The sequence below is a fragment of the Rhodnius prolixus genome, unplaced genomic scaffold, assembly GCF_049639745.1.
Source record: "Rhodnius prolixus isolate KJV_2025 unplaced genomic scaffold, Rpr scaffold_2, whole genome shotgun sequence".
Lineage (NCBI taxonomy): Eukaryota > Metazoa > Arthropoda > Insecta > Hemiptera > Reduviidae > Rhodnius > Rhodnius prolixus.
The window spans coordinates 27,673,164-27,700,267 of NW_027411592.1; the positions used below are offsets into that span (position 1 = coordinate 27,673,164).

The 27,104-nt window shown below is 34.0% G+C and overlaps 2 protein-coding genes across 4 annotated transcripts; one reads left to right on the forward strand and one right to left on the reverse strand.

The window, feature by feature from the left end:
* Nucleotides 1-2,787: 2,787 nt before the first annotated feature.
* On the reverse strand, nucleotides 2,788-13,903 carry sta (stubarista 40S ribosomal protein SA). 3 transcript variants are annotated; one of them, XM_074118722.1, is made up of 7 exons: nucleotides 13,748-13,903; nucleotides 12,435-12,595; nucleotides 12,145-12,350; nucleotides 10,640-10,798; nucleotides 4,220-4,348; nucleotides 2,972-3,181; nucleotides 2,788-2,889 (listed from the first exon to the last, which is right to left on the reverse strand). In XM_074118722.1, the coding sequence occupies exons 2-7, from the start codon at nucleotides 12,565-12,567 to the stop codon at nucleotides 2,833-2,835; spliced, it is 894 nt and encodes a 297-aa protein (XP_073974823.1). In that variant the 5' UTR covers nucleotides 12,568-12,595; nucleotides 13,748-13,903; the 3' UTR covers nucleotides 2,788-2,832. The 3 variants fall into 3 exon arrangements, with proteins under 3 accessions (XP_073974823.1, XP_073974824.1, XP_073974825.1); XM_074118723.1 differs by lacking the exon at nucleotides 13,748-13,903 and adding an exon at nucleotides 13,596-13,634; XM_074118724.1 differs by lacking the exon at nucleotides 4,220-4,348.
* Nucleotides 13,904-14,174: 271 nt separating this feature from the next.
* Nucleotides 14,175-26,835, forward strand: Adsl (adenylosuccinate lyase). The gene is made up of 9 exons (XM_074118720.1): nucleotides 14,175-14,544; nucleotides 16,417-16,620; nucleotides 17,009-17,133; nucleotides 19,503-19,660; nucleotides 24,481-24,632; nucleotides 24,722-24,939; nucleotides 25,283-25,463; nucleotides 26,328-26,504; nucleotides 26,581-26,835. The coding sequence occupies exons 1-9, from the start codon at nucleotides 14,416-14,418 to the stop codon at nucleotides 26,668-26,670; spliced, it is 1,434 nt and encodes a 477-aa protein (XP_073974821.1). The 5' UTR covers nucleotides 14,175-14,415; the 3' UTR covers nucleotides 26,671-26,835.
* Nucleotides 26,836-27,104: the final 269 nt, after the last annotated feature.

Below are 27,104 nucleotides of genomic sequence, written 5' to 3' on the forward strand. Positions count from 1 at the left end.
TTTCGGAGTGGCCATATGGGCACAAGTGACGCTGAACGTTCTGGACGCCCTGTTGAGGTTACTACTCCAGAAATCATTGATAAAATCCATGATATGGTGATGGATGACAGAAGATTGAAGGTGCGTGAGATTGCTAGTGCTGTGGGCATCTCGAATGAACGGGTACGTAATATTTTGCATCAACATTTGGACATGACAATGCTATCCGCAAGATGGGTGCCGCGATTGCTCACGCTTGACCAAAAACGAAATCGTGTGAAGTGTTGCAAGGACGGTTTGCAGCTGTTCCAGAAGAATCCGCAGGACTTTAAGCGTCGTTTCGTCACTGTGGATGAAACATGGATACATCACTACACTCCTGAGACCAAAGAACAATCTAAACAATGGGTTACCAAGGGGGAATCTGCGCCAAAAAAGGCGAAGACCGTTCCTTCGGCCGGAAAGATTATGGCGACTGTCTTTTGGGATTCGCAAGGAATAATCCTCATCGACTATCTGGAAAAGGGTAAAACTATTACAGGTGCATATTATTCATCGTTATTGGACCGTTTGAAAACCGAGCTGCAAGAAAAACGCCCACGATTGGCCCACAAAAAAGTCCTTTTCCATCACGACAACGCACCAGCTCACACCTCAGCAGTTGTGGTCGCAAAATTAATGGAAATAGGGTTCCAACTCGTTTCAAATCCCCCCTATTCTCCAGACTTGGCTCCCTCGGACTACTATTTGTTCCCCAATATGAAGAAATGGCTGGCGGGAAAAAGATTTTATTCAAACGAGGTGATTGCAGAAACGAATGGCTATTTTTCGGACTTGGACAAATCCTATTATTCGGAAGGGATCAACAAACTAGAGCAGCGTTGGACGAAGTGTATAAGCCTAAAAGGAGACTATGTTGAAAAATAAAAAAGGTTTACCCCAAAAAATTAAGTAGTTTTTATTTTTGCACGGACTTTTCAAACGACCCTCGTTTGAATAAAATGCTTATTTAACTTATAAAATGCCAAAACAAAGATTTATACAAGTTCATTACCTTCCATTCCGAGGTTAAATCCTTATTTGACTGGGCTATTACCGAAACATCATACCTTTGATTTGCTCGGAACATCTGGTACCGTTTCTTCTGTCTCAATCCGCGAACAACAAATGATACCTTTGAAGTGCACTACGAGGATTCGCAATTCCCTTTATTAGTTGACCTTTTTAGTTTCTCTTTTTCACCATGTAACAGGAAGTATTGTATCTTGTCAAATTTTCGATTTCGAGTTTTAACCAAAACGGGTACATTTTGCTTGTCGTTGTTTTCTGTCTTAGCAACCATGTTTTTATGTATCCATTATCGGTTCGGACTTTCATCCATCATTAGACGATGATTAATTAGTTTGGAGTACAGAATTTTATTTCAACTATGTTCCTGTCTCAGACAATACTGCTGACTGAAAACAGTTGAATTCAGTGAATGCTACGACGTGTAAAATCGGCAATACTGGCCAGCACTGCGAATTACAAGTATTTAGTTGCTTCAGATGTTATATCCCAAAAATTAAAACATTGTCCCAAGAATTTCATACATAAATTGACAGCGATTTAGATGTTTTACCACAATCTTCTTTGATCACTGCATCACTCTGATGAAAATTTTACCAAGAGGTTGTCCACTCAGCTAAGATTCTGCCATATATTTTTAATACTTTCAATTACTTTTTTCCCCTTACAGTAGCAACAAAGTTCTAACTCATTGGCTTTGTTATTGGTGAAAAGAGATAGATTTTGTTGCCTTTTAGCACGACTTACATTCAAGACTCCTACGGAACTATTGGGACAAAAAATTCCTCCTCAAATTTTATACCACCAAATAAGACTCCAAAAAATGAAATGTGATATTTCTCTCAACAAATTTAGTACACCTGGTATCCATGGCATGCGAGTGATTCCTGTGACAGTTAATACATTCAATTGTTATCCCAGTTACAATATTTAAAACAGAGACTGAATTGCACCTCTTCTGTCCTCTGCACTGAATGCATTGATTATCAATATCAAAGACAAGGTTTTCCTAAGTCGCTAAGTGATTTGTGATACAAGAACTGTAACTATTTAGTAACCGAGACTGAAACTTCCAAGAATAAAATACTGAAGACTCAAAAATCTCCAAAGCTATATTCGTCACTAATTTAAAAACTGTGTATAATGTTGACTAAAGACAGAAGAGGACTCTTAGCTGATGGTGGCATTATTAAGCCGAAAAATTCTGAAATGAAACATTGAACTCTTAGTTCTTTTCTTATCTCTTTATTATTTAGTATTATTTGCGGCTTGGGAAAGTCGAATAATCCCCAACTAAAGAAGTATCAGAGTAGTGCTATTGACATTTTACATTAGTGATCGAAATTAAAAAGATTTATGGATACGATAAAATAATAAGGTTTCTGACAATATAAGTTACCGCTACTAATGTTCGGGCCCTACACATGACATCACTCTGTTCGCTCCCATCCCAAAATACCGGGAAAATGCTAATATGTTAATTAATATTTGGAAAACTAACAAACTAAGACTTTCAACTAAAAAAAAAACTACCTCTGAAATGTAAAATCCAAGTGATTGATACGGGTTAGTATTAGCTGTATCCGTTTCTATGGAAATCAGTTCAATACTTTGTTTGATATAAAATAAGTATCTCCAAGATCAACAACTAACTCATAACCAAGAGAATAATGACAAGGGATTATCTTAACAGTTACAAATCAATTTTAGGCAAGGACATCGTAATTAAATTGCCAAAAATATCTTTCAAAGAAGGCATTTATTTTGTACAAATAATAAAATTACTTAAGATGCCCAAGGTTGAGTCTGACTACCCCAATCGCTTGCCTTCCAATCAGCGTCCTAAAATTGTAAACAAATTATTATAACAGTGTTGCTCCATATTTTAAAGCTAATAAATGTTGGAAGAAATAAATCTAAATACCTGAGCTGACCAGTCTTCAGATGCAGCAGGTGCATTTGAAGAAATGATTGTAACAGATTGACCTTCTTCAGCCCAAGTTCTTGTAGGTCCACCAAGTGGATCGCTGCTTTCAGCCCAACTCTCTGTGGGTACTGCTGGATAGTCTGTTTCCAAGGGTTTGGCAGCAGGAGGAGGTGCTACTTCCTTTGTAGCTTGTTCTTCTTTTTCAGCCTGTGTATAAAGAATTTAATATCTAGCAATATTAACAAATTAAACGTATAAACTAATGGAAAAGAAATACAATTAATAATGTAAGTAAAAGTAAAATCTTGCAATTAAACAAAATTTAACTTATCACTAAAACAAGGGTAAATCTTAAGAATAGCTCCCCGGAGGTGTGGTCTAATTCGAAGTGATTCCGATTCGCTGTTACTATATAACCCGCCATATTCAAATATAAATATAAAACTATTTCTTTATTTTATATTTACACTTAAATCTGGCGGGTTATATGGTAACAGCGAATCAGAATCACATCGAATTATTTATTTAGGATTGATATTTCTATTTAAACACCCCCTGATTTATTTATTTATTTCTTAATGGGGGCTTCGCCCCCACACCCCCTGATTTTTTCTTAATGGAGGCTTCGCCCCCCATACCCCCTTCCTAACCTACCTAATCACCCTCAATTTTTTAATTTGTGTCACAAGATTCATTACAATAATTACACAGAACAACACAAAAGAAACTTACCTTATTCTGTGGAGTCCTTTTCCTGAGGAGGGTATACTTGTCGAACTCCCTCCAGAAAATCGAACAAAATTTTATAACATTCATTACTCCATCCTCACTCACACTACAATCATGCTTTAATTTAAAAAAAAAAACTGCAAATTTAAAACGCTCATACTCAAAAAGTTACAAAAAAAAGGCACCTCAAGTCACAAACAGGGCACTCGCGGGAACTATTAATACATTAAACAGGAAGCAGTTACTATGCAGTAAGTGTACTGCGCTTGCCCGCGAAACATAAGAGTTACGAAATTCGCACAATCCGAAACAGTTCATTGGCGGGAAGTAGTTTAAAATCTCACCGGTAGGTACGCTGTACTTCCCACCCCCTAAAAATAAACAGGCCACACCTCCGGGGAGCTATTCTTTAGATTAGCCAAAACAAGTTATATCGTCGTTAAAATTATAAATTTACCACTCACTAAACAAGACTTCATTAAGTGGTTACATGGGTTGGAGTGTATTTTTACTTACTTCTTCAGGATCGCGATAGAAGAACAGATCTACTACAACATCCCACTTGGCATCACGTTTGATTAGACCTTTGAATCTCAATACTTCTCGAGCTAGTAACCACCACATCAGACCAATGGAATGTATAGCCTGTAAAAGTAATTTGTTGAAAATGTTAGATATTTACTGCGTTGGGTAAAAGTTCTTGTTTTACTATAAACTCTAATCGATACCCTTAAATGAACTTCTCCGTTTAGTATGTAAAAAATAAATTTTTCTACTAATTTATGTCCTGCGTTCCTGCCTACAAGAATGAAGCTTCATTTCATGTGAAGAATAATTTTGAAGTTTGGAGGAAGGAAGGACAGAGAAATTAATACAGTACAAATTCAATTGTCAGTATCAAAATAAACTCTAGGATCCGTTTCTAGGGAAACATTTTGACAACAATTTCACAATTTTTACAATAACAAAGGACTAAACCCAACAGCAAAACTAAAATGGAGGAGAGTAGCGATGGGCTGCCACATGACAGAGGACCACCACCGATACCCTACATCCAAGCGGATAAGTATACTACTAATAATAGTAATACTGACAGTAGCAATAACTCCAATAGTTCGCCTACAGAAAACATTAGCGTAATTCCTAATGCAGGCAAATCAAATAAAAGGTCGCTGGTTCGGGAGGGAACCCCCTTGGACCTAATTCGGGCTCCCAAATTGGGTAAAAATGACGACATGACGAAAAATAGTGGTCATGTTGCCATAGAAACATTACAATTACCGGCTGGAAATAAATTCAAGCCAAATGATAAAGGTCCCTACTTCATCTTTGTTGAGGGAAATGAGGGTAACCTGGGAAGTATCCATCGGGTTACTTTTGGCAAATGGATTTACACCGAGGATAATAAACATTCCCATGATATCCTGGATATAAGGTCAGTTGGGAAGAATAGAATGAAAATTGAAACAAGTACCCCCAAGGCAGCAAATTATTTGACAAATAATAATTGTTTTTTTAAAAAAAAATTGAAAGCCTACATTCCGGACCACCTTATTTTTTCAAAAGGTGTCATAAAAGGGATGGAGTCTTCAATATCTGAACAAGAGATTTTGGAGAATATTCAAAGTCAAATACGAGTAGTTAATGTAAAAAGAATATTCAGAAGGGTAGAAAACAGGCCACTCGAGACCTGCTTTCTGACGTTTGATAGTCAGAGCTTACCGAGATACGTTTCAATGTATGGTGCCAGGTTTAAAGTGGAACCATATGTACCAAATAGAAGACCGTGCGTCAACTGTCTTCGATACGGGCACTCCAGCTCACAATGCAAAGGGCAACCGAGGTGCAGTAAATGTTCTGGTGCTCATAGCATCGAACAATGTGAAATAAACAAAACGGAATGCATTCACTGCCGAGGTAATCATTTGGCTACGGATGCGGCGTGTCCAAAATATAAAGAAGAAAACAAATTGATTAAAGAAAAAGTTACATATGGTACTACATATCTAGGAGGTACCACCTTCGTAGAGGTAGCCAAAAGGAACAGATTCGAGTGCTTGTCGGAGGAAGAATTTCCCCCCCTTCCAGATCCCTTACTCCACCCCATAAAACAACAACGGCCACGAAAACAAAAGAGGCGGTCAGAGAAGAAAACGCCGATTTTGGGCGAACATCGGGATGTTCCTGATGGGCCTATTGTGGAAATCGAAGAAGTCAGCCAAAAAAAAGACAAGGATAAAATCAGTATCAAGGATATCCGAAAAACTTTTGCCGCAGTAGATCACCCAGTGGTGGATGTAATCATTGGAGTGATCGATTCATTGAGTAAGGGAGATATTGGTGAAACTACCAAATCCCTAGCACTACTTGTATCCCAATTCTATAAAGGGGAAAAAACTGAGAGTGCTACTCCTTCAAAAGGAGCGCATTCTGCGGGTAACGCGAGAATGCTCACCAAAGAACGAAGGAGTAGTCTGCGGTCTAGTTCGGAAAGAAATGAGAATAGTAAAACAAAAGCATATAACCTTGAACATATGAAGGATATTCCAAAAGTGCCTTTAGGCTGTAAATCTAAGATAATCACACAAAAACATTCTCAATCCTAATGAAAATTTTACAAATAAATATAAGATCGTACTTAGCCAATAGGGACAGTCTTGATGTCCTGCTGCGCGAGAGGTGCGTCGATGTGGCCATCTTAAGTGAAACATGGTTTAAGTATAACCTAAAATTAGAGTTGCGAAGATATCACGTTGTCAGAGACGATCGTGAGGATGGATATGGTGGAAGTGCCATATTTATCAGTAAAAAATTGCCTTTCGACCCAATAGTGCTGAATAATCCATTAAGGGGCAGAGTTCAGATATGTGGGGCTAAAATCCTATTTAGGAGCGTCAGTATTACGGTCCTTGGCACTTACTGCCGTCCTGGGCATAAAGCCTCAGTAGAGGAATGGAGTAATGTACTAAATCAGGTTTCGGGTCCTCTTATTCTTGGTGGAGACTTTAATGCGCTTCATCCAATGTGGGGGGGACATCGGGAAAACCTAGAAGGACGAGCTCTAGCAGAGTTAATAGATTCGTACAATCTGTGTACATTAAATGATGGGTCACCCACTATGATTCCCCGACCGGGGGCTCGAGCTCAACCTGTGGACATAACTTTATGTTCTCCAGATCTGATGTCTGAGCTCAGTTGGGAAGTAATACAAGAGCCCTTGGGTTCGGATCACCTGGGAATTCTGGTGAAGTCATTTAATGGGCGGCAGGCAACCTCTGGTGCACGCATTAGGCACCCTAAGGCAGGAGGTTGGAATCTCAGTAAGGCGGATTGGGAAAAGTATCGGATGGTACTGGATTTAAAATTCAGTACATCGGAATCCACCAGCTGCACTTATGATTATTTGACTCAAGAAATAAGATCAGCGGCCTTAGGATCCATTCCTAGATTCCCACAATGGCTTTATTTAAACCCAAATCGAGCAATCAAGCCATGGTGGGATGATGATTGCAATAGAGTCAAGCAAGAGTCAATAATAGCCTACGAAAGCTATAAGAGAGCACCCACCTTGGAAAATTACGTCAATTTAAACAGAAAACTAGCAATCAGTCGTCGGACGTACAAAGAAAAAAAACGAATAATGTGGTACGAATTTTGCAATAGTTTAGATAGACAAACTCCCTCTAACGTCATTTGGAAGCGAATTCGAAGTCTAAAAAAAGGTTACTCTCCCCAAGTAGAAGTCACTGATGATGGCCATTGGGTTGAAGAATTCCATAAATCTCTGACTCCGGACTATGCTAGCCAGTTTATCGACCTATCAAATATCCCAATTGGTGATGAGGACTTGAATCAGCCATTCCAATTGTGGGAATTGAAGTATGCTCTAAAAAAAGGAGGTAGTACATCGCCCGGCCAAGACGGTATTCACTATCAAATGCTACAAAACCTTCCATTTCCGGCCCTTTTATCGCTTCTTAGAATTATGAACGAAATGTGGGTTGGGGGAACTATGATTGAAAGTTGGAGAACCCATTTAATATTTCCTCTCTTAAAGCCTGGTAAAGATCCCAACTCGTACCAGTCGTATCGGCCAATTGCTTTGTCGTCCTGTGTGTGCAAAACGTATGAACGGATGATAGAGCATAGGTTGGATAGGTGGGTGGAGGAATATAATAATCTGGCTCAACATCAGCTGGGTTTTAGAAGGCACCGTGGCACATTAGATTGTCTGGCAGCGTTTGTTAATGAAGTGCACTTAAATAGAACGGAAAACAAACCCTTATTAGCGGCTTTCGTAGATATTCATAAAGCATATGATAACGTAAATATCGCAATACTAAAGGATAAAATGTTGGTAATGCAAGTACCTGGCAGGGTAATAGTAAATATAATTAATATGTTACAACAAAGACAATTAATTATTAGAAGGGGAGTTTTGGTAACGGGTCCCAGAACAACAGGCATTGGTCTCCCGCAAGGTGCCGTGCTTAGCCCTTTGCTATTTAATATATATACATCTGATTTGAGAGACTGGCTTGTTCCGGAAATCAGGATAGTCCAGTTTGCTGATGATTTCACTGTATACTCTGGAGGAAAATCCGAAGAAAATTTGGTAGAAATAATGGGACAGGCCTTGCATGATCTCAATGCATGGTGCAACCACTTGGGTTTTCGCATTTCTGGAAATAAGAGCTCAGTCACCATGTTTAGTAGAAAGCGTCAGAATATTCTTGCTGGCACTATACAGCTAGGGCCGTTTAAAGTTTCGCAATCACCAATAGTTAAGGTCTTAGGACTTTATGTAGACCACAAATTAACTTGGAGACCTCACATTAAGAGAATAATCCAAAGTTGTGAAAAAGCATTGAATGTGCTTAGATATGTTGCACATGTCACATATGGTACCGACCCAAAAATAGCCCTTCTGCTTTACCGAAATTTAATTTTATCTAAAATAGATTATGGTTGCGGCATTTACGGAGATGCCTGCCAAACTTCACTATCTGGGTTGGACAAGGTCCAGTACAAAGCAATACGCATTTGTCTGGGAGCTATGGGATCAACTCCCACAAATGTTCTCCTTGTGGAGGCTAAAATTATGCCTCTACACATACGTCGAGAATTATTGTTGGGAAAGTTCTTAAGCAAAAGGCTAATTAAGTTTAAGGAAGTTTCCTTGATGAGAGTCTCAGAGCTCTCAGAAGTGGTTCGCTCACACAGGTTTTGGTTAAAAAAGAAAACGCCATTAATGTGTGAAATGTTTAGAGTAACGGAGAAATTATACTCTGGCCTAGAGGTGTTGCACGCGTCTCCTCGCAGATCTCTTCACTATGAAGTATCTTGTAAAGAATCTCCGTACGTCCATTTAGATTTATATGATAAGGTGAAAGAAGAATGGGGGGATTTAACATACCTAGCTTTTATAGCGCGCATGAGGGAAATCATAATCAACCCTTATTTACTATTTACGGACGGATCAAAATCGGAGCAGGGAGTAGGTTGTGCTGTACTTGACCCGCAAACGGGAAGTTTTCGCCTATACAAGCTCCCTAATAATGCCTCAATATTTACCGCAGAAATCGTAGCGATTTGGAATGCGGTAATCCTGGCGGAACAAATACAAAGTAATGACAAAATAGTCATTCTTAGTGATTCTAAAAGTGCACTCCAAAAAATAAAACGTCCGGGCGATGTTTTTGATCCCATAATTATAGAAATTATAAGTCATTTGATTAATGCAATGGGTAGGTTGCATCTGGTTTGGCTGAAAGGGCATGCTGGGATAGTTGATAACGAGAAAGTCGACGTGCTAGCAAAAAGAGCGATCTTATTAGGGGAACATACTCCAGTGCTCAATTTAGCGGATTTCGAAGGTGCTTTAAGAAAGCGTTGTTATGACGCATGGCAAAAGCTCTACGATCTGGAAAAAGAAATTAAGGGTAAATATTACGCTGATTTACAGCCTAGGATTCCCAACAAGCCATGGTTTGTAGAAGTACTGGAGGGGGAAAGGCAATTTTACACAACAATAATGCGACTGAGGTTCAACCATAATCTCACAAATCCGCATCTGCATAAAATTAAGTTATTAGATAGTCCCAAATGTGATTGCGATAGCGGGGAGGATGGGGACATCGATCACCTCCTCTTCAGATGCAGCAGATATAATAAAAATAGAGACAAGTTCCTAAAGGAATTGGCAACACATGTACGATTTCCCTGTAGCGCTAAAAGTATTTTAGCTATAATGAATCCTGATGCGCTACGAATTATTTACAAATTCATTAGAGAGAATAAAATAAAAATATAGGATGCAGCTAAACTCCATAGTTGCGATTTTAGTTCTTAATTACTCAAACAAGTACTATCATAACTACACTACTAATTACACCACTCTAAGCTCACATCAAATAACGAAGTCACATTCAGAGACCATTGTGTTGTTCTAGGAAGGAATGTCAGTACGCAGCGCTCAAGATATCCTTATCTCATGGAAGCCACGACGCAGAATGTAGTAGAAGAGTGGCTGGCATGACGAAGAAAGAAGGGAAAGAGGCTGCGCTATTCCTCAAATTGAATATTGGAAAAGATAGGGCTGGTTTTTTTCCACCAACATATTGGTAAATTGAGGCGCTAGGAGCCAACTGTAATTGTTCATGCCAATATGTTGGTTTTTTCCAGCCCTCATATAAAGTAATGGTTAATGTGCAAACAAGACCACTATAACAATAAATAAATAAATAAATAAATAAAATAAACTCAGTACATTGTTTAAAATTGTTAACCGCTACTTTATAAAAGCAGCATATGCGAACAAAAAAAGAAAAAGAACAAAAGTAAATTAATTAAGAGCTTTTAAAAATATAGCTCATGACGGTAAAATATTATCTTTACTTCTCAGCATTAACTGAAATTACTAAATAAAAAAAATACCTTATTATTGCAAGGGATTGCAATATCAACATAGCGAAGAGGTGAATCGGTGTTGCAGAAAGCAATAACAGGAATGTTGACATAAGAAGCTTCTGTGATTGGTTGATGATCATTTTGAGGGTCAGTAACAACCAACAACCTCGGTTCTCGAAATGCATTCTGGAAAAAAAAATACGATTACACTGATGATATCTAAGACAACTTATAGAATACATTGAAAATGTTACGTTTACAGCTGAGGTTGCCATTTTCAAGTATTTCCGTATACTTATTTTCAAATATTCAAACGTCAAATTCGTTTAAGAAAAACGGAAAAGAGAAAGTAAGAAATAGTCGTGATTTCGAATCAAGCCGATTTTAAATATTAGATTTTAGTTCTTTCAGATAATTAAGAGGAGTTAATTATAAATTTAAGATGAAAAATATACAGGACAAAGAGTGGATGAAGGGCGTAACTTAAGGGAATACGGCGATAGATTTACCTCACAAACATTTAATGTCAGCGATATAACTTCAAGTACGATATAACAAAAACGGAATTCGTATGTTGTCTCAGTTTTTCGGAATAGCATTATTTCCAAATTAAATTAAAAGATAATTATTTTCTCCATTACCAAGGATATTCTAGCATGTGACGCTGACCAACCGCGTTACGACATAGAAGTGGCTCTCAGACTTAACGGTTGTAGAAATGATCAATAGTGGTTTTTTACTTGACTTTTCACACAAGTGTTCGCGTTACGTTGTATATAAATGTATTTTCTTTAATATAATTTACTACTAGTCAGCATGTTCCACTAATGAGTTGTTTCTTATTATCTAAAGGTTGTTTTCTTTGCACTAAGCTGCGTCAGGTCACATGCGACTTAAAGAAACTCAATATGCTTTTTCAGCTTCACATTAAGACAAAATACAATAAACCAGATTTGGACAAAATCTGATGTAAATGATTTAAAAATGCTTTTTAAAACAAGTATTTGAAATCATTTTTAAACAATGCCAGGATTCGACACTTTACTTGGCACTTTCCTCACAACTGCATCTTCTACGGTAGTTTTCTTTCACTTCTCACTAAGTTCACTTTAATTCATCAAACTGCCCGAATTTCATCATCACCCATTCCTTCTAAAAGCGGTACTGAAGCGATGGATAGAATTATAACCAGAACTTTACGGATGCAACAATCTAAGGAAGGGTACTTTACCTACAATCCCTAAAAAGAAGTCATGGTTTCATTATCAACACAGGCAGCAAACATTAGAAACTGGGTAAGGCCTGAATTAAACAAATGATACTCTTAAGTACCATGTTCACTCAACATTCAACTGGTACATCTGAGCTTGCTAAAGTTTAGTAGAGTCACCTTAATAAGACCAGGTACTCTCACTAAAAGTAATCTACATAAAATGAATTAAATCTAGACTTCATAGCCTACCGAGAAAAATATAAATAGCAGAATGAAATTAAAAAGAAAAAAATATGTTCTTAATATTTCAATATTTTACTTGAATCTGATTGGTGAAGGCTCCAGGAGTAAATCTTCCTGCTATTGGTGTTGCTCCAGTATGTGCAGCAAATTTCAATACCGCTCGTTGTCCGTATGTCTTCGATGAAATCACGAATACTTCACTTGGATGCTCTATTGCAGCAATCGCTCTAGCAGCCAAGAGTAGTTTTTCCCAGGTGTAACGTAAGTTTATAATTCTGATTCCTAAAATAAAAATGTTTTACATTTTCAATGCAATCCTTTAATCAATAGGTTCCAGCTATTCTAACAATATTCTTTTAAATATACCATCTTGACGACGCTTGTATACATATTGTTCCATTTGATAATCAACATTATCGCTTCCCACGTGGGTTGTCGCACTCAACATTTTGGTTACATCTTCCTCTTTAAGGCTTAAAATATCTAGTCCTCCCGACATCTTCGGCGTTTTTTACAACAACGCAAACCTACTTAGCGAAAATAACTTTGAGTAAACAAGTTGAAAAAAAAAAATCAAAAATTCAGTTAAAAACGAATTTGTCATGATCTCTGTTGTTTGCATTACACTTGTATAGAAATAATTACATCCATCAATGATAGGTACATTACTGACAATGAAAAAATGAAAAGTCGACTTATGCAATGAACATATTACTTTCGAAAATGATTTAAAACTTTAATGTGCCTGAGGTATTTATACTTCATCATTATGGTTTTTTCATGGAAACATTGTCCTGAACCTGAATTCGAAATGGGCGACATAAAAACTTCTTTGTATGCTGAGTTTATTGAAATTCCATGTTCTACTACGGTATTAAGTATCGACATCCTTTAATCACTAACACCTAAACTACTGTATAGCTTAACCCCCTATACAAAACTGTCCAACCAGACAGTTTTAATAAAAACCAAAACGCAATGCTGATTTATAATTTTTGTGAAAATTTCCTGGGAGGTCGAAAATAAAATAAAAACAGTAGATGTAATTTCGTTTAATTAGAAATAAAAGGAAACCTACTAGTTTTTTCTTTTAATGTAATCATAGTTTTATTTAATAACTACTTATTAAATTTAATAGTTTTATTCATTACTTTTTCCAACTAATTTTATCAATTAATTTACTTTGTCTTTTACCTAATATTTACTAGTCAAAGATTTGTGATTTTAATTAGTTGTCTAAGAGGTTCAGAATTTATTATAATATATCGGTTTCATTAAAGGAGAAAATCCTAATTTTCCAAGGGATTACTGAACCAAACATAACCTTGAATACCTACCATACATTAATAACCCACGTGGTTAAGTACCGTAGCAAATGTTCTAAGGCCAATCAAACTTTTTTCAATGTAACTAATATATGTACCGTACACAGTAAAGGCTACCGAAGAAGAAATGAAAAGGTATGATTAAACAATCCAAATTTTTTAGTAAACTGGATAAAAAAAACTAAACAATTAGGAAACTAACCTCAGCTTAATTAATTCCTAGATAAAACAAACAAAAACTACATACACAGTAAATACCTGTATTTCATCTTTACAACCTAACAGAGAATTATTGAAAACCTATTGTCGGATATAATTAACTGATATGATGAAAAATTTAAATTTTTTACTTACGCTTGACAATGCCACAGGGAGCTCCAAATTGGAATTAATTGGAATACAAGGGGTTTTAGGTTTGGGAGCATGCACTGCCTTTTTGAACCAACAATATAAAAGAAATCAGAGTGGGTGCAAATTCAGCAAATGATAAAAAAGTATTTTATAATTATTTAGACACTATTGGGTATTTTCATTGATTATTTTCTGTACAAAACCCGTATTTATTTATATAAACATTTAAGCAAACTGAAATTAAGGTAGGAATAGTTTAATAAGAATTACGACTGTTAGATTTCTTCTTCATCAAAATTCTAGTTTCATATTTCCTGGTATTTTCACGTATTTTTTTCATTTTTAATTGTTGCTAATTCTGTGAATGAGAGTTGGTAACCATGGTTAAAATAATTTCAAATTCTAGAAGAACCTTCTTTCCACCTTTATGTATTGAAGAAGGTTACTTAACTGCTATGAACTATTACGGAACTAGTTATGTAGCTTTTTGATATCTCCAACCCACTGACAGTGAAATTTCAAGAATTAGTGATAACAAAGGCGTCGGTCACAGCATCACAGTACGTCATTCTTGATCCCTCCATACTATTAAAGTCGCTTAATTCAAGTTTCCTTTTCATTAACTGACACTGCTAGTGTTAGATCAAACTAGTTCTCTTAACGCGTACAGAATGGAAGAAAATTACCGGTCCCCTTTTTCCACGAGATATTCATCTCCTCAGATGCAATACAATTTTAGTGATGTAAACAAATTTACGACTTGGAGAAAACTTTGGATTTATTTGGCCAAGGCTGAACAGGTATATTTATTTGATAAAGATTTATTTCCCTTTTTTATAGTTCTTTTCTTTGAGGGTATATCTATTTTAGTAGCTCCAGTCTGAATAAGTTGTCCACTACTTCAGCTTATGCTTAAGTAACCGCTGGGTTTTTAATGTTTCATCCGTATTTTCTTAAAGATAAATACTACAAGAATTTTTTGAAATAAAGTATACTTACTAAGACGTTATTACGTTCAAACGAATAAGGACCTATTTAGTAACTTTTGTGAGAGCTGAGCGAAGATGGTGGTGTAGGGCGTAGGGTTTGGCGCATTAATTAGAAAAATGAATACTTATAAAGTATTGCAACTTTTTGTTTCGTGTATGTAGAAGTAAAAAATACTTTTCAGTGATAAGAATCGTATGTGGATGTCACCTAAGTAGGATTTCCTTTCTTTGTAAAAAAAAAAGGCTGACTATACTATTGTCTGATCTGTTTAATGTAACTCTTCCGTTATAGTCAAATCAACTTCTGCAGTAGTATCTTAAACCATCATTTCACTACCCTCAGCTAACTGCCTGTTAGGAATTTAAAAGCCAAAAAATTAATTGAATTAATTCAGAGAAAGTAAGGAATTTTTTGAATGCCTTTCTTTTTGAAATAATCTTAATTTGTTGAATTTATTGGGGAACGAAATTGATTATCTAGAAACTTTAGTATTATTCTGTGTAATGCAAAATTTATTAGTGATTTCTCTAAAGTTTACATTAGTTCAGCAAAAATCGGGAAAAAAATGTTTGAGAAGATATTCTTACTTCTTTCCTTGTAGGGTTATTTGACTGTGTAATAAATTTGATAATAATTGAACTCTAGTGACCTTTTTATGATAGCATGACATTTTGTACCATTCCATTACGTAAGAATAAATCCATTGGTTCACAATTACATAACCAATTTAATCTCCCATACTTTCATTTTGTTATTCGTTAATCTTCTTTTCTTTCATTTTGTTATACATTAACTGTACAAAATTCTTAAAGCATAAACGCAAAAATCTTTCTAAAAATACAACAGGTTCATATAGTATTTTACGGTTTTAGTAAAAATTATCAGATTACCGTCCAGACTTTCTATTTTCAGAAATATATTTTATCTTATTAATCCGTATTTTGAAAACCGCTTCGAACTCATCCAAACAGCGCACGTTATATGCGCGTTAGGAAGTGAAAAATCTATGGTTAACTGGATTTATACTAGAGTCTACTTCCTGGGTCTTGTGAACACTATCAATGAACTAATCCGTACCCGATTCTGATTAATTTTTTTTACAGTGGATAGAGAAATAAGGATTGTTTTACATAGAGAAGAGGATTAATGATAAGGAATAACGATTACTACACTATTTTTTTTATTTGAGAGTGGATTCATTATTTTCAATGACTTCTCTTCAAGCGAAAAATATGTTTCTTAAAAGATACGATCTAATTGTCCTGATTGAAAGAAAAAGAAATTTATAAAGCCTCCAACTTAAAAAATGGACATATATGGTAGATTAGAACTTCCAAAGGATTAGATTATTGAATTATGGAGGGCGTAAAGTTATTAACTTCCTACATGTTTTTTTTTATATAGTTGATAACATCATATCTTGTTTCAATATTTAAAATATATATTTATATTTTAGTCACTTGTGGATTGGTTTTGTCGCAAGTACTAGAAATCCACAGACAAAACGTAAACTGAGAATGTATAAATATTTCAAAAAATATGCAGACTAATTTTAATTTTGTATTACAAATCCGTGAAAATAAAAGATAAGTCGATTATGGAACAACCCTATGATATTTATATAAAAAAATTTCATTTTTGTGAATTTTTGCCATTGGTAATTTCTTTTAAATTATTTTCAGAAACTTGGTCTCGATATTTCTGATGCACAAATTCAAGAATTAGAAAGGAATTTAAATAATTTAGATTTAAAAGCAGCCGCTGAGGAAGAAAAAAAGACTAGGCATGATGTGATGGCACATGTTCATGTTTATGCTGATCTTTGTCCATTAGCAGGCCCAATTATACATCTAGGTGCAACTTCTTGCTATGTCGGAGATAATACGGTTTGTTTATTCTCTATTTGAACTTCAAAAGCAGCTTTTGTACTTGTGAAAATTCTTCAATAAAATAAATTGTTGCAACTTTTGTCTAAAAGAAAAAGTCGACAGATTTTATAAATATTAAACATCTTTAAGAAAGCATTTACTGTTTATATAAACTCCAACATTTCTTTAGAATGAGAAGTGTACAAATTAAACAACTGTCTTTATAAAACTCGATAAAAACCTAAAATTTAGTAGTTTTCCCAATAAATTTCCTTTTTTTTTTTTCTTCTAAAAATAATGAATTTTTGGTGTTTAATCTGATAAGCAGCAAATTCTTATCTATTCATTGCTTGAGTAAATACAACTTCTTCAAAACATTTGAATTAATTTTAAAAAATTTTTTTAGGATGTAATAATTCTTAGGGATGGACTAGATATTATCATGCCGAAAATAGCAACATGCATTCACTATTTATCAAAATTTGCCGATAAATATAGAGATTTGCCTACCCTTGGATTCACTCATTTACAGTAAGTTAATATCAAAAAATAAAAGTGCAGTTTTGATTGTTATCAAAATTGTTCATTTCTCTCATAAATAGCTGTTTAAATAATTAAATTGTTTTTTCCTCTCTCTAAATTTAACAAATAAAAAGTGTAAGGAATTACTAGTTGTATATTGGACTCTCCAGAACACAAGGTCCGAGTTCTTGACCGGGCAATGCTAAACCTGCTCCAGCGCAGTACTGATATTGAGAAAATACATAAAGCATATTCCTCAGTAAAAGTACAATGAATTTAATATTAACTTCTGAGGTGAACACAACTAAGAAACGTAGTAATGCTAGTAACAAGTCAAAACAGAAATTAAGCGTTGATTGCGCTTCAATGAAAGGCTCCCCATAATTTTAGCTAATAGCAACTATTAAACGTAGAAATAACTCTGAAATAGCTTTGTATCTCTTTTCTCTAAATCCCTCGTCACACACTGAGATCTTGGGTTTATCTTGAAATAAGGGTTAGTCTGCTTTAAAACCATCAACGACCTGAAGTCGTCCTTGTAAACTAAGCAAAACTGTTATCTGACTGCTAAATTAGTCGACCGAAGCAGTCTCAAGCCGAAGACTTCCGTGAATGACATCTTTCATTAACAATTATTTCTTTGAACTAAATATTTGTGCTAGGTTTTTTCCAGTATAAATCTTAACTGAAGTATATAATTTCGTTGTCGTTAACATCTCCTTTAATAGACATTTTAGCTTCGATCTAGACATTTTCAATATTTTCTTTTAAGTAAAATTAACATTCAGTTGGATTAAATTTGTATGTGCATTTAAAATTTTATACATTATGTTTTTAATGTTGAATTTTTCAAGAGGAATATCCTTGAAGTTTCTATCTGAGTTATCTCTGATCGTAGAAGCTGAAAGTTAAATCCTTTGAGTAAATAAATTATTTTATTAAAATTTATTCGAGTTTCTTTTGTCTATCTTTGACTGAGTCATCTTCAGTTCTAGCAATTAATTTAAAGCATTTCCAGATATATCTACAGCAAAATGCCTGGCTTTCCTCTAACGTGATTCCTTTCTTGTCAATTACCCTGAACTAATTACGCGATCTTAGGGAATTGCCCCTTTACATGACCGTAGGATTCTAATTAAACTGTCACAGTACTGTTTGTCTTAGAATAAGTGAGTGTTCAAATTAGTTCAAACTTACGCGATGTAGTAGATTCCATTCAGAATGGCTATGAAGTTGTGTTTGTGTCAGGAAAGAAGTGCTAGGTAAAGTGCACTGATATTATATTGTTCGTTTTTATTTTAAATTATTGAATAGGAGGAAAGAAACGTAGGTTACAAGCATTCTAGATTTTTCTAATTTGGTTCAGTTGTCTCAGGAGGTAGATGCGAAGATATGTAATTTTGGAGTTGATATTTTTTTTAGCAGTACTCGAAAATGATTTATCTATGATTGCCACACGCGAGTTTGTAACCAAATGTCCTAGTTCGCAGAATGGTTTTTCCTGTTTTTGGGATTATCTCAAAACTCTATTCCAAAGATTTTTTTCCAAAATTTTTACACTCACCGTCACCTAAAATGTAATATTTTTTAAACGATCTTTGTTTACAAAAAGGCTTTTGGGAAGCTTAGACATATGAGAAATATTTCGCTCAGCCAACTTTCTTAACCTAAATCAAGGCAGATTTAGCTAGTTCTTCCTCAATTATGCTGAAGGTAAAATATATTTATTTTTACCTTCCAACTCCATTCTCGTTAAGCATAATAATAAGCATTATTTTAATATGATGTTTATCATTGTAAGTTGATTATTAACCCCTTAATGCACAGTTTTTTTTGAAAAAACCGCTATATTTTATATTTGATTAAGTAATTGTTAGAGCTTACAATCCCATGTAAATGATAAATATCTATAAAACGATTGCTTTTCTTTGCTTTCACATTATTTTCAATTCTCGATCATATTCGAGAGTGAAAAATTATAGTAGCATAAAGTGCAACGCCGCTCTAATTATCTCGAGTGTGCACAGTTTGACCAGTTTAGCGCGCTCGAGTTAACTCGAGTGTGCACGTTAAGGGGTTAAATTAAATATTTAGGAGCGGGTGTCAGTCCAGTTGTTATGAAGCGTGGCTTTGTAAGTGGGAGATCCCCGAATCGAATCCCGCGCATACCTACTTTTTAAGTGTAAGTAATGGTAAAGTATGTACTTCATCCTCGTTCGCGACACCTAATTGGTAGTTGGGCGTTACTCGTATGTCTCTTCTGAAAAAATAGGCGATTACGGTAATTATATATTTATATAAAAAATAAGCACTTTACATTTTATTAAGTTTGCCATGGACTTAGGTCTTCCCCTCTTTTTAATTATTTCATTTCTCAGGCCAGCTCAGTTAACTACAGTTGGAAAGCGTGCATGTCTTTGGATTCAAGATTTGCTAATGGATGAAAGAGCTTTGTCCAGAGTAAGAACTGATCTTAGATTCAGGGGAGTAAAAGGTACCACTGGTACTCAGGCATCGTTCATGACTTTATTCAAAGGTAAGAATGTGAATGGTACTAACGATTTACAATTATATTTTATTAGATAGAGAATTAGTTTTATTAGTTTTAGACCGTAGAAGTGGTCTTTACAAATATACCGTTAAGGGAAATAAATTTATAGGAAATAAATAAATAAGTCTCCAAGAGATATCTCTATATCACATCCCGATATCTCACTAACAGACTAGATCAGCTAATTTTGGTTTCAGTAATCACAGGAAAATTCTAGCTCATTTATCTCCCGCTTAACTAAACCTGCACTCTAAGAATAATCTGATAACTTACTTTACCTTGAACTTAAGGAGTTGGAATGGATCCTTAGGTGAAATGGATTTTGGTTTTATAACACTCCATTTAATTAATAAATAAATCTCTTTAACAAAAACTTACAGTTTAAAATGTTAAGTATAAGGGTTGATTAAACGCCAAAAGGTACACAAATCAGCAAGTACCCAACATTTCATTAATACTTCATTGATATTATTTTAAGTAATTTTACTACATTAATTTTCATTAATAAGTTATTTTTTAGAATTTATTAGATGTCTCAGACCCTTATGCTGGCCATTTTAATCTACAAACTATTTGTTCAAGTAGAACACCATTTAACTTAGATTGACTGTAATATCTAATCAACAAACTATTAATCGCAGGTTAAAAAAAAAAAAACTTTATAAACAAAAATAAAAAAAAAAATATGAGGCTAAAAAATTCAAAAACTTTTTAAAAAAATGCTTACAACAATAATCATCAATGATTTCATTTATTTATTTTTATTTTTAAATAAAAATCGTCGGTTTAAGTTCATTCTTCGATTAAAGTAATTGTTACTTTATGTAGTAGTCAAACGTTTATAATAATAAGTAATAATTATCTGGCTTTATCGCAAATAATATAGTTTTCTTCAATTACATTCTCAATCTAGGTATTCTTCCCACAGTGTTATATATTTGGAATATAAGATAAATAAGATATGCATATTTTTATGACAGCTAACATAATTATTCCAGTATTTTACTATAAGTAAAATTAGAGGGACTATATTAAATTACAATTGAGAAATGAATAATTATTGTTGAATAATTTACTTGATATTACCTACGCGTTATTTGTGCTCACAAATACTTCGGAAAGACGAATTCTAGACTGAAATATTGTTTTAAATCCGTGATTCAAATTTAAATAGTAGCCGACTCTGCCTTTGTCTTTTTCTACTTTAACGTGCATGTACATACATATATGTGACTTCTCAGAATAAAGAGCATAATAAAGATAAATCAGAAGAATAATTTGGAATAAAGCTAAAATAAAGTACCTATTTAATTACAAAGATATAATATACATTTTATCATAATTATAACAAAAAAATAAAATATTATGAATAAACAAAGGGAAGGGATTAGCTATGCGGTCAGCGTATTGGATTCCCACGTGGAGGTTCCGGGTTTGAATCCAGCTGCAGACCCTTAGATTTTCTCTTTCTAAGAGCTTCTTACAGCTCACTGTCCGGGTGATGGACAGTGTTGTCTGTAACGAGAGAACACTGTCCGGAGGCCGGCAGTGCACTGAAAAAAGCTCCGGGCGCCAATAACCTTAGATGTTGACGCGACTTAAATCATAAAAAAAATAGAAAAAGAAAATGAATGAACTGGCCAGCATAAGGGTCTGTGACATCTAATAAATTCTAAAAAATAACTTATTAATGAAAATTAATGCAGTAAAATTACTTAAAATAATATCAATGAAGTATTAATGAAATGTTGGGTACTTGCTGATTTGTGTACCTTTTGGCGTTTAATCAACCCTTATACTTAACATTTTAAACTGTAAGTTTTTGTTAAAGAGATTTTTGTACCTTTTGGATAGATTTTCCTTTTTGTATGTTCTGCAAAGTTACATATCTGCTTTACAGATTTTATTAAAATTGGGAATAATAAATTTTAATTGTATCATTATAACCTGAAAAGGTGTTAAGTCGGAGTTACTACCACTGGAGAGATCTTTTTAAAGAATGATTATAGTTGCGGTCCCCAAACCATCCTCAATAACAATTTTTTTGAGAAAGCGTTTTGAATAAAATAGGAAGGTAATTTGTACGTAAATAGCAAAAGTAAACTGCGATTACAGTACTTCTCCCTAAAAGGCAAAGAGGCAAAGATTTTGAATCGAACTACAATTCATTCATGAAAATCGGTTCACGTTTCGATAATTTGAAACGATTGCTATACTTCCCCTTAACAAGTGTAAGAGCAGATCGTCGCTTTAATGTTACGTAGGGGAGCCCTAACCCTGTCATCCTACCAAATTTTATCAAAATCGGGCTAAGATTTACAGAGTAATTAATGATAATAATTTTGGAGGGGGCCTTACATAAAAGGGGCTAACTCCTCTCCCATTCCATGTACAGCGTCGAGACCCCCAAAAGGCACATCTACATAACATTCCGACTCGAATGATACCTCATTCATGAAAATCGGTTCACGCGTTAGGCGCTACGTTGTTTACAAAAAAGGTAACAAGAAGAAGAAGAACAAGAATAATTTTTGAAAATGCCGTTTTTGCTCATTTTCAGCATCTTTTTTCTCAAAATCTATCAAATCTAGGTTGTTGCAAAAAAATTACAGTCATAAAGGAGGATTTGCCCTATATTATAAAGAAAATTTGGGAATTTTATCTTTTATAGAAAAAGAGAAAAAAATTGTCAAAGTTGGGTGTTTTTCAACGTTACGCTTTTTCGTGCAGTTTTTGATGATCAACCCTTATACAACTGTCCTACCGGACAGTTTTAATAAAAAAAAAAAAAAGCGCTGTTAATCTAAAACAGAATTGAGCAAGTGGTTCATAAAATCATCAATCCATTTAAGTATTGAATGATTTTTCTTCTTCTGGATGGCTTTTTGAACAATGTGGTAACTGCAAATAAGTAGATAAGTTCAAATTTCCCCAAAATGAGATAAGTGCTTAGAGAAACTGATTCCTGTATTCTCATACCGTGACGAGACGATTTAGCATAAAACTTAATCGTTTTCCAATGAGCAAAATCGGCAGATTTTTTTAGATTAAAAAAATAGTTACGAAGATAGATAAGGCTAATAACCACGATAAAGTGAAAAATTTTCTCTAGTTATTTCAAGGTATATTATATTACCCAAAGAACATTGATAAATTTCATTTGTTTTCACGCAACCCTTCTTACCTATTTATCTACATTTCGGTATCCGCTTTTAATCGACATGTATAGATTCATCGTACAGGAACAACTAAGAAAGGTCGTAATTTATTCAAATGATAATTTTTTACGTGGAAACTATACAAAAGAAGACAAAGAAAAAAAAAATTGTTATTGTTATTTACATGGTGAAGAAAGCAAGTGCATTGTCGCTTTTATTCTCTTAATTTTTGTATATTTCACTATTGTTTTTCGTATTAAAATGGCACATTCTAGAATGCGTTTCCTTAAACATTTAAAAGAAAAATTTTATTGATCGAGTAGTGGAAAAGTAAATTTAGGCTGTAAAAACAATGGAGAACTCATCTATAGTTCAACGTAAGCTTCATACTACTAAAATTATGCATTATGGTACAATTTTTCATTTAATACAGGGCAATTAATTAATTAATTTAATTTATTTGAAAAATCAAATTATCATTTCTAAAATTTAATGTTATCTGATATAAATCTCATTATCTTACTCCAGACTGTAATAATATGGATCCAGACTATAATACGGAGGTATTTGTTTTAAGATTTATCTTTCATCGGCTGAAAGCATATAGGCTTCTGATTTTAATAAACCTTCTTCAAAGTGGATCATAGTTCTGATGAAGTCATTCTAATTAAAATTAGTCTAATCTGTCTCAAAATGCAACGTCGTTTATTCTTGTTGTTTGTTTGTAGACCTCAAAAAAAAGGAAGAAAGAAGGGAATATAAAGAAAACAAAATACTAGAAAAGGAAAACTTAGCACTGACATACAAAGTAAATACAAATCGTAGACGTTTTCAAAGAGTAAATAGAAAATAGAGCGTTGAATAAAACCAATCGTCGACGAGAAGATAATAAGAACTTTATAAATGTCGGTAAAAATTAAATTTTTGCCATTGGAAAGCCTGAAAAAGCCAGATTCATGTTATATTGTCACGACGTCGTAGGAAATGCAATAACGGTTTAAACATGAGGTTAGAAACTATTTAATGAATACGGAATTTAGGTTCTCGCAATATAAAAATTCAATTTTTTCATTGCTAATTACATCAATGATGCTAAAAGACAAAAGGTTAATTGGAAAAGAGCGAGCAAAACAGCTACATTTACATTTACACACTATACAACAAGCACTAATTTAAAAAATATTTCCGGACAAGAGGAGAAATAGCAATCCAATTACCGTTGGTTTCTTTTCAATGACAATAAGTATTAAAAAGAAGACAGATATTTGGCAAGTCTTCTTGCCTATTAAATGAAAGTTCCTTATTAAATGAATAGTAAAAATGTCTATTCATCAGAAATTTTTCGTACAATTTCAGTACGATATGTGAGGAAGTTGAAAAATGGTTACCATAAGTGGTACACTTTTCTACCTTTTCCACATAAATCCTAAATTTATAGAAGAATGACCTTCGGAAGTGGAAAAGACCAATCAGTGAGCTATAAAAAGCTTCTAGGAAGAGCAGCTGGATTCGAACCCTGGATCTCCACTTTGGAATCCATTGTACGCTAACTGTGCTATTCCCTTTCTTTTAGGAAGTTTTACTTTAAAAAATAATAATAACTTTAATTGAAACTTTATAATTATTCACTTGTTTTGTAATTTTTAGGTAATGAAAAGAAGGTGAAAGAATTGGATAATTTGGTGACTAAAATGGCTGGATTTGACTCAGCATTTATAGTGTGTGGGCAGACTTATCCTAGAAAAGTGGATGTAGAAATTATTTCGGCAATTTCTAGTTTAGGAGCCACTGCACATAAGGTAAAAAAAGAGAGAGAGAGTGAGAGACAACTCCTTGATTCATTAAAACAGCATTAAAAACAAACTTTAAACGATTGTTTCCTCTGCAGATGTGTACAGATTTGAGGATTCTAGCCAATATGAAAGAAATAGAAGAACCATTTGAAAGTACTCAAATAGGATCTAGTGCAATGGCGTACAAGAGAAATCCTATGAGAAATGAAAGGTGCTGTGCACTTTCTAGGCATTTAATGTCTTTGTTTAACAATGCTGCTCACACGGCTGCAGTACAATGGCTTGAGAGAACACTTGATGATAGTGCAAATAGGTAATAACGGAATTGCTAATTCCAAAATCTTGAAGTTTCATAATTTTTCTTTTTCTTTTTATATTTGTGTTTCATTCCCTTTTATTTTATTGAATAATATATGAATCGATCAGTCCTTAATTTAGAAAAAAAAAAATGTTCGGTTATGGCCAGAGTAAGTTTTTAATCTCCAGTATTCCTCATTATAACGTACTCTCTTACACTCCCTAATAGCTCCTGCTAAAGGGGACCAAAATTATCTGAAACGTAGAGCCGAGAAAAAAAAAAAAAAAACAGAAAAAAACTCTGGCTATTGCCGAACATCGCTCTCTTTATTTGAATTTAATTTATTATTGCCGTTCAGGCGCATAACACTAGCAGAGTCTTTTCTTTGTGCCGATGCTCTACTTATAACTTTGATGAATATACTGGAAGGACTAGTTGTGTATCCGAAAGTGATAGAAAAGCATATTTCTGAGGAACTTCCTTTTATGGCTACTGAAAATATTATAATGGCTATGGTACAAGCAGGTGGGAATCGCCAGGTAACTAACTACTTTCCTTCTTTCAAAGAAAAGTAAAATTTGATTTGAAACATTCTCAAAACTTTGTCTACAATTCTCATAGTTATAAGAGACAAATATTCTTTAGATAGCACAAACTTGGAATTTGTGCCATATATTTTATTTATTCTTATTTGAAATAAAAGCTAAAATTCTTATAAATGGCAATTTAATAGCATGTATAAATACCCCCTTAAATACGGAAGATTAGAATGATTGTTTTAGTTTAGAATGAGCTAGTGTAGTGTCATTCAGCAACATTGTCAGGTGCGAAGGACCTTAGATGTTGAGCACCTTTAAAAAGAACACAATAATAATAATAAATACGGAAGAAAGAGATGGAATCTGTTGGTAGTCAAGTCTTCAGAAACGTGGAGCCAAAAAAGAGAAGCTGTTCTGATTTTGGTGCCATTTGCAAAATTTAAGAAAATAATTTAAGAAAAGCAATAGGGACAATTTTTTTTTCTTTAGCGTTTCAATAAAATATAAAGGAAATCACATAAAAAATTCATTCAGGTAAACCACTGCTTTCATGATGAAATTTTCTATCTGAACTCGATAGAAATCAGCGACTTCACTGAATTTTATTTTATACTATTTTCGTTAAGCATTCGCTTCTACTTTCAAATGAATTGTGAAAGAGAATAAGAGAATGCATATGAGAGCTTCAAGTCAGACTTGCAATTAATTTGATTGAATTAATAAAAATCATTTCTGATTTGTGACAATCGAAATGAAAGCACATTTTGTTATTAATTAAAACCATGATTTACCCAACTTTTTGAAATGTATTCAAGTACATGAAAAATTATATAATTATCATCATTACTTTTCTTTGTCTGTTAGGAATGTCATGAGAGGATTAGGATCCTTTCTCAAGAAGCTGCAGCTCAAGTGAAAATACTTGGTCAAGGAAATGATCTTGTTGATCGCATTAAGAAGGACCCTTATTTTAAACCAGTCCTATCTCAACTAGCCAAAATTTTGGATCCATCAACTTTTGTAGGCAGAGCTCCCAGTCAAGTAAGAGCCCCCCTAGTTAATTTACTTATTGTACAAATAAATATTGGGTGTATTATCAATGATTTTACATTTTTAGGTATCGGAGTTTCTAGAACAAGAGGTTAGGCCCATTTTGAAAAAATATGATGGAAAGATTATTGACAAGCCTGTTATTTTGAATATTTAAATCTTCCAAAGTTCTAACTATAGATTTCATGAAATTTACAGTTTTAAACAGCTGTTACTTTTTTAATTTTCTCTGTTTTTGTTTTAAATTATTAGAATGTTATATTTCAAATAGTTAAGAAATGTTATGACTGGCGATATACAGATAATAAAACTCTTTCTCAAACGACTTGTATTTTGATAAGATTGGCGCTTTAATTAGTAGGGAAGCTCCGATTCATTCCTTCCGGTCAAAATTTATTAAAATCGAGCTTTACAGAGTTATTAGTAAAAATAATTTAAGAGCAAACTGGTCGATCAACTGTAAGTCACAGAAAGCAGAGACTCTGAGAAGGAAACAATGGACAGAATCAGAACAGAAACGGATTTAGATTTTTTCTTTCTTTTTTTTTAACAAATACATATCTGTTTCGTTATTATTACTTTAATAAATTT

Coding starts and splice junctions, on each gene's coding strand:
- Adsl (XM_074118720.1), top strand. CDS start 14,416: ATGGAAGAAAATTACCGGTCCCCTTTTTCCACGAGATATTCATCTCCT. Junction 14,545..16,416: donor ATTTGGCCAAGGCTGAACAG/GTATATTTATTT, acceptor AATTATTTTCAG/AAACTTGGTCTCGATATTTC. Junction 24,940..25,282: donor CTTGATGATAGTGCAAATAG/GTAATAACGGAA, acceptor ATTGCCGTTCAG/GCGCATAACACTAGCAGAGT.
- sta (XM_074118722.1), bottom strand. CDS start 12,567: ATGTCGGGAGGACTAGATATTTTAAGCCTTAAAGAGGAAGATGTAACC. Junction 4,349..10,639: donor CAATCCCTTGCAATAATAAG/GTATTTTTTTTA, acceptor TTACTTTTACAG/GCTATACATTCCATTGGTCT. Junction 3,182..4,219: donor TCTATCGCGATCCTGAAGAA/GTAAGTAAAAAT, acceptor CTTTATACACAG/GCTGAAAAAGAAGAACAAGC.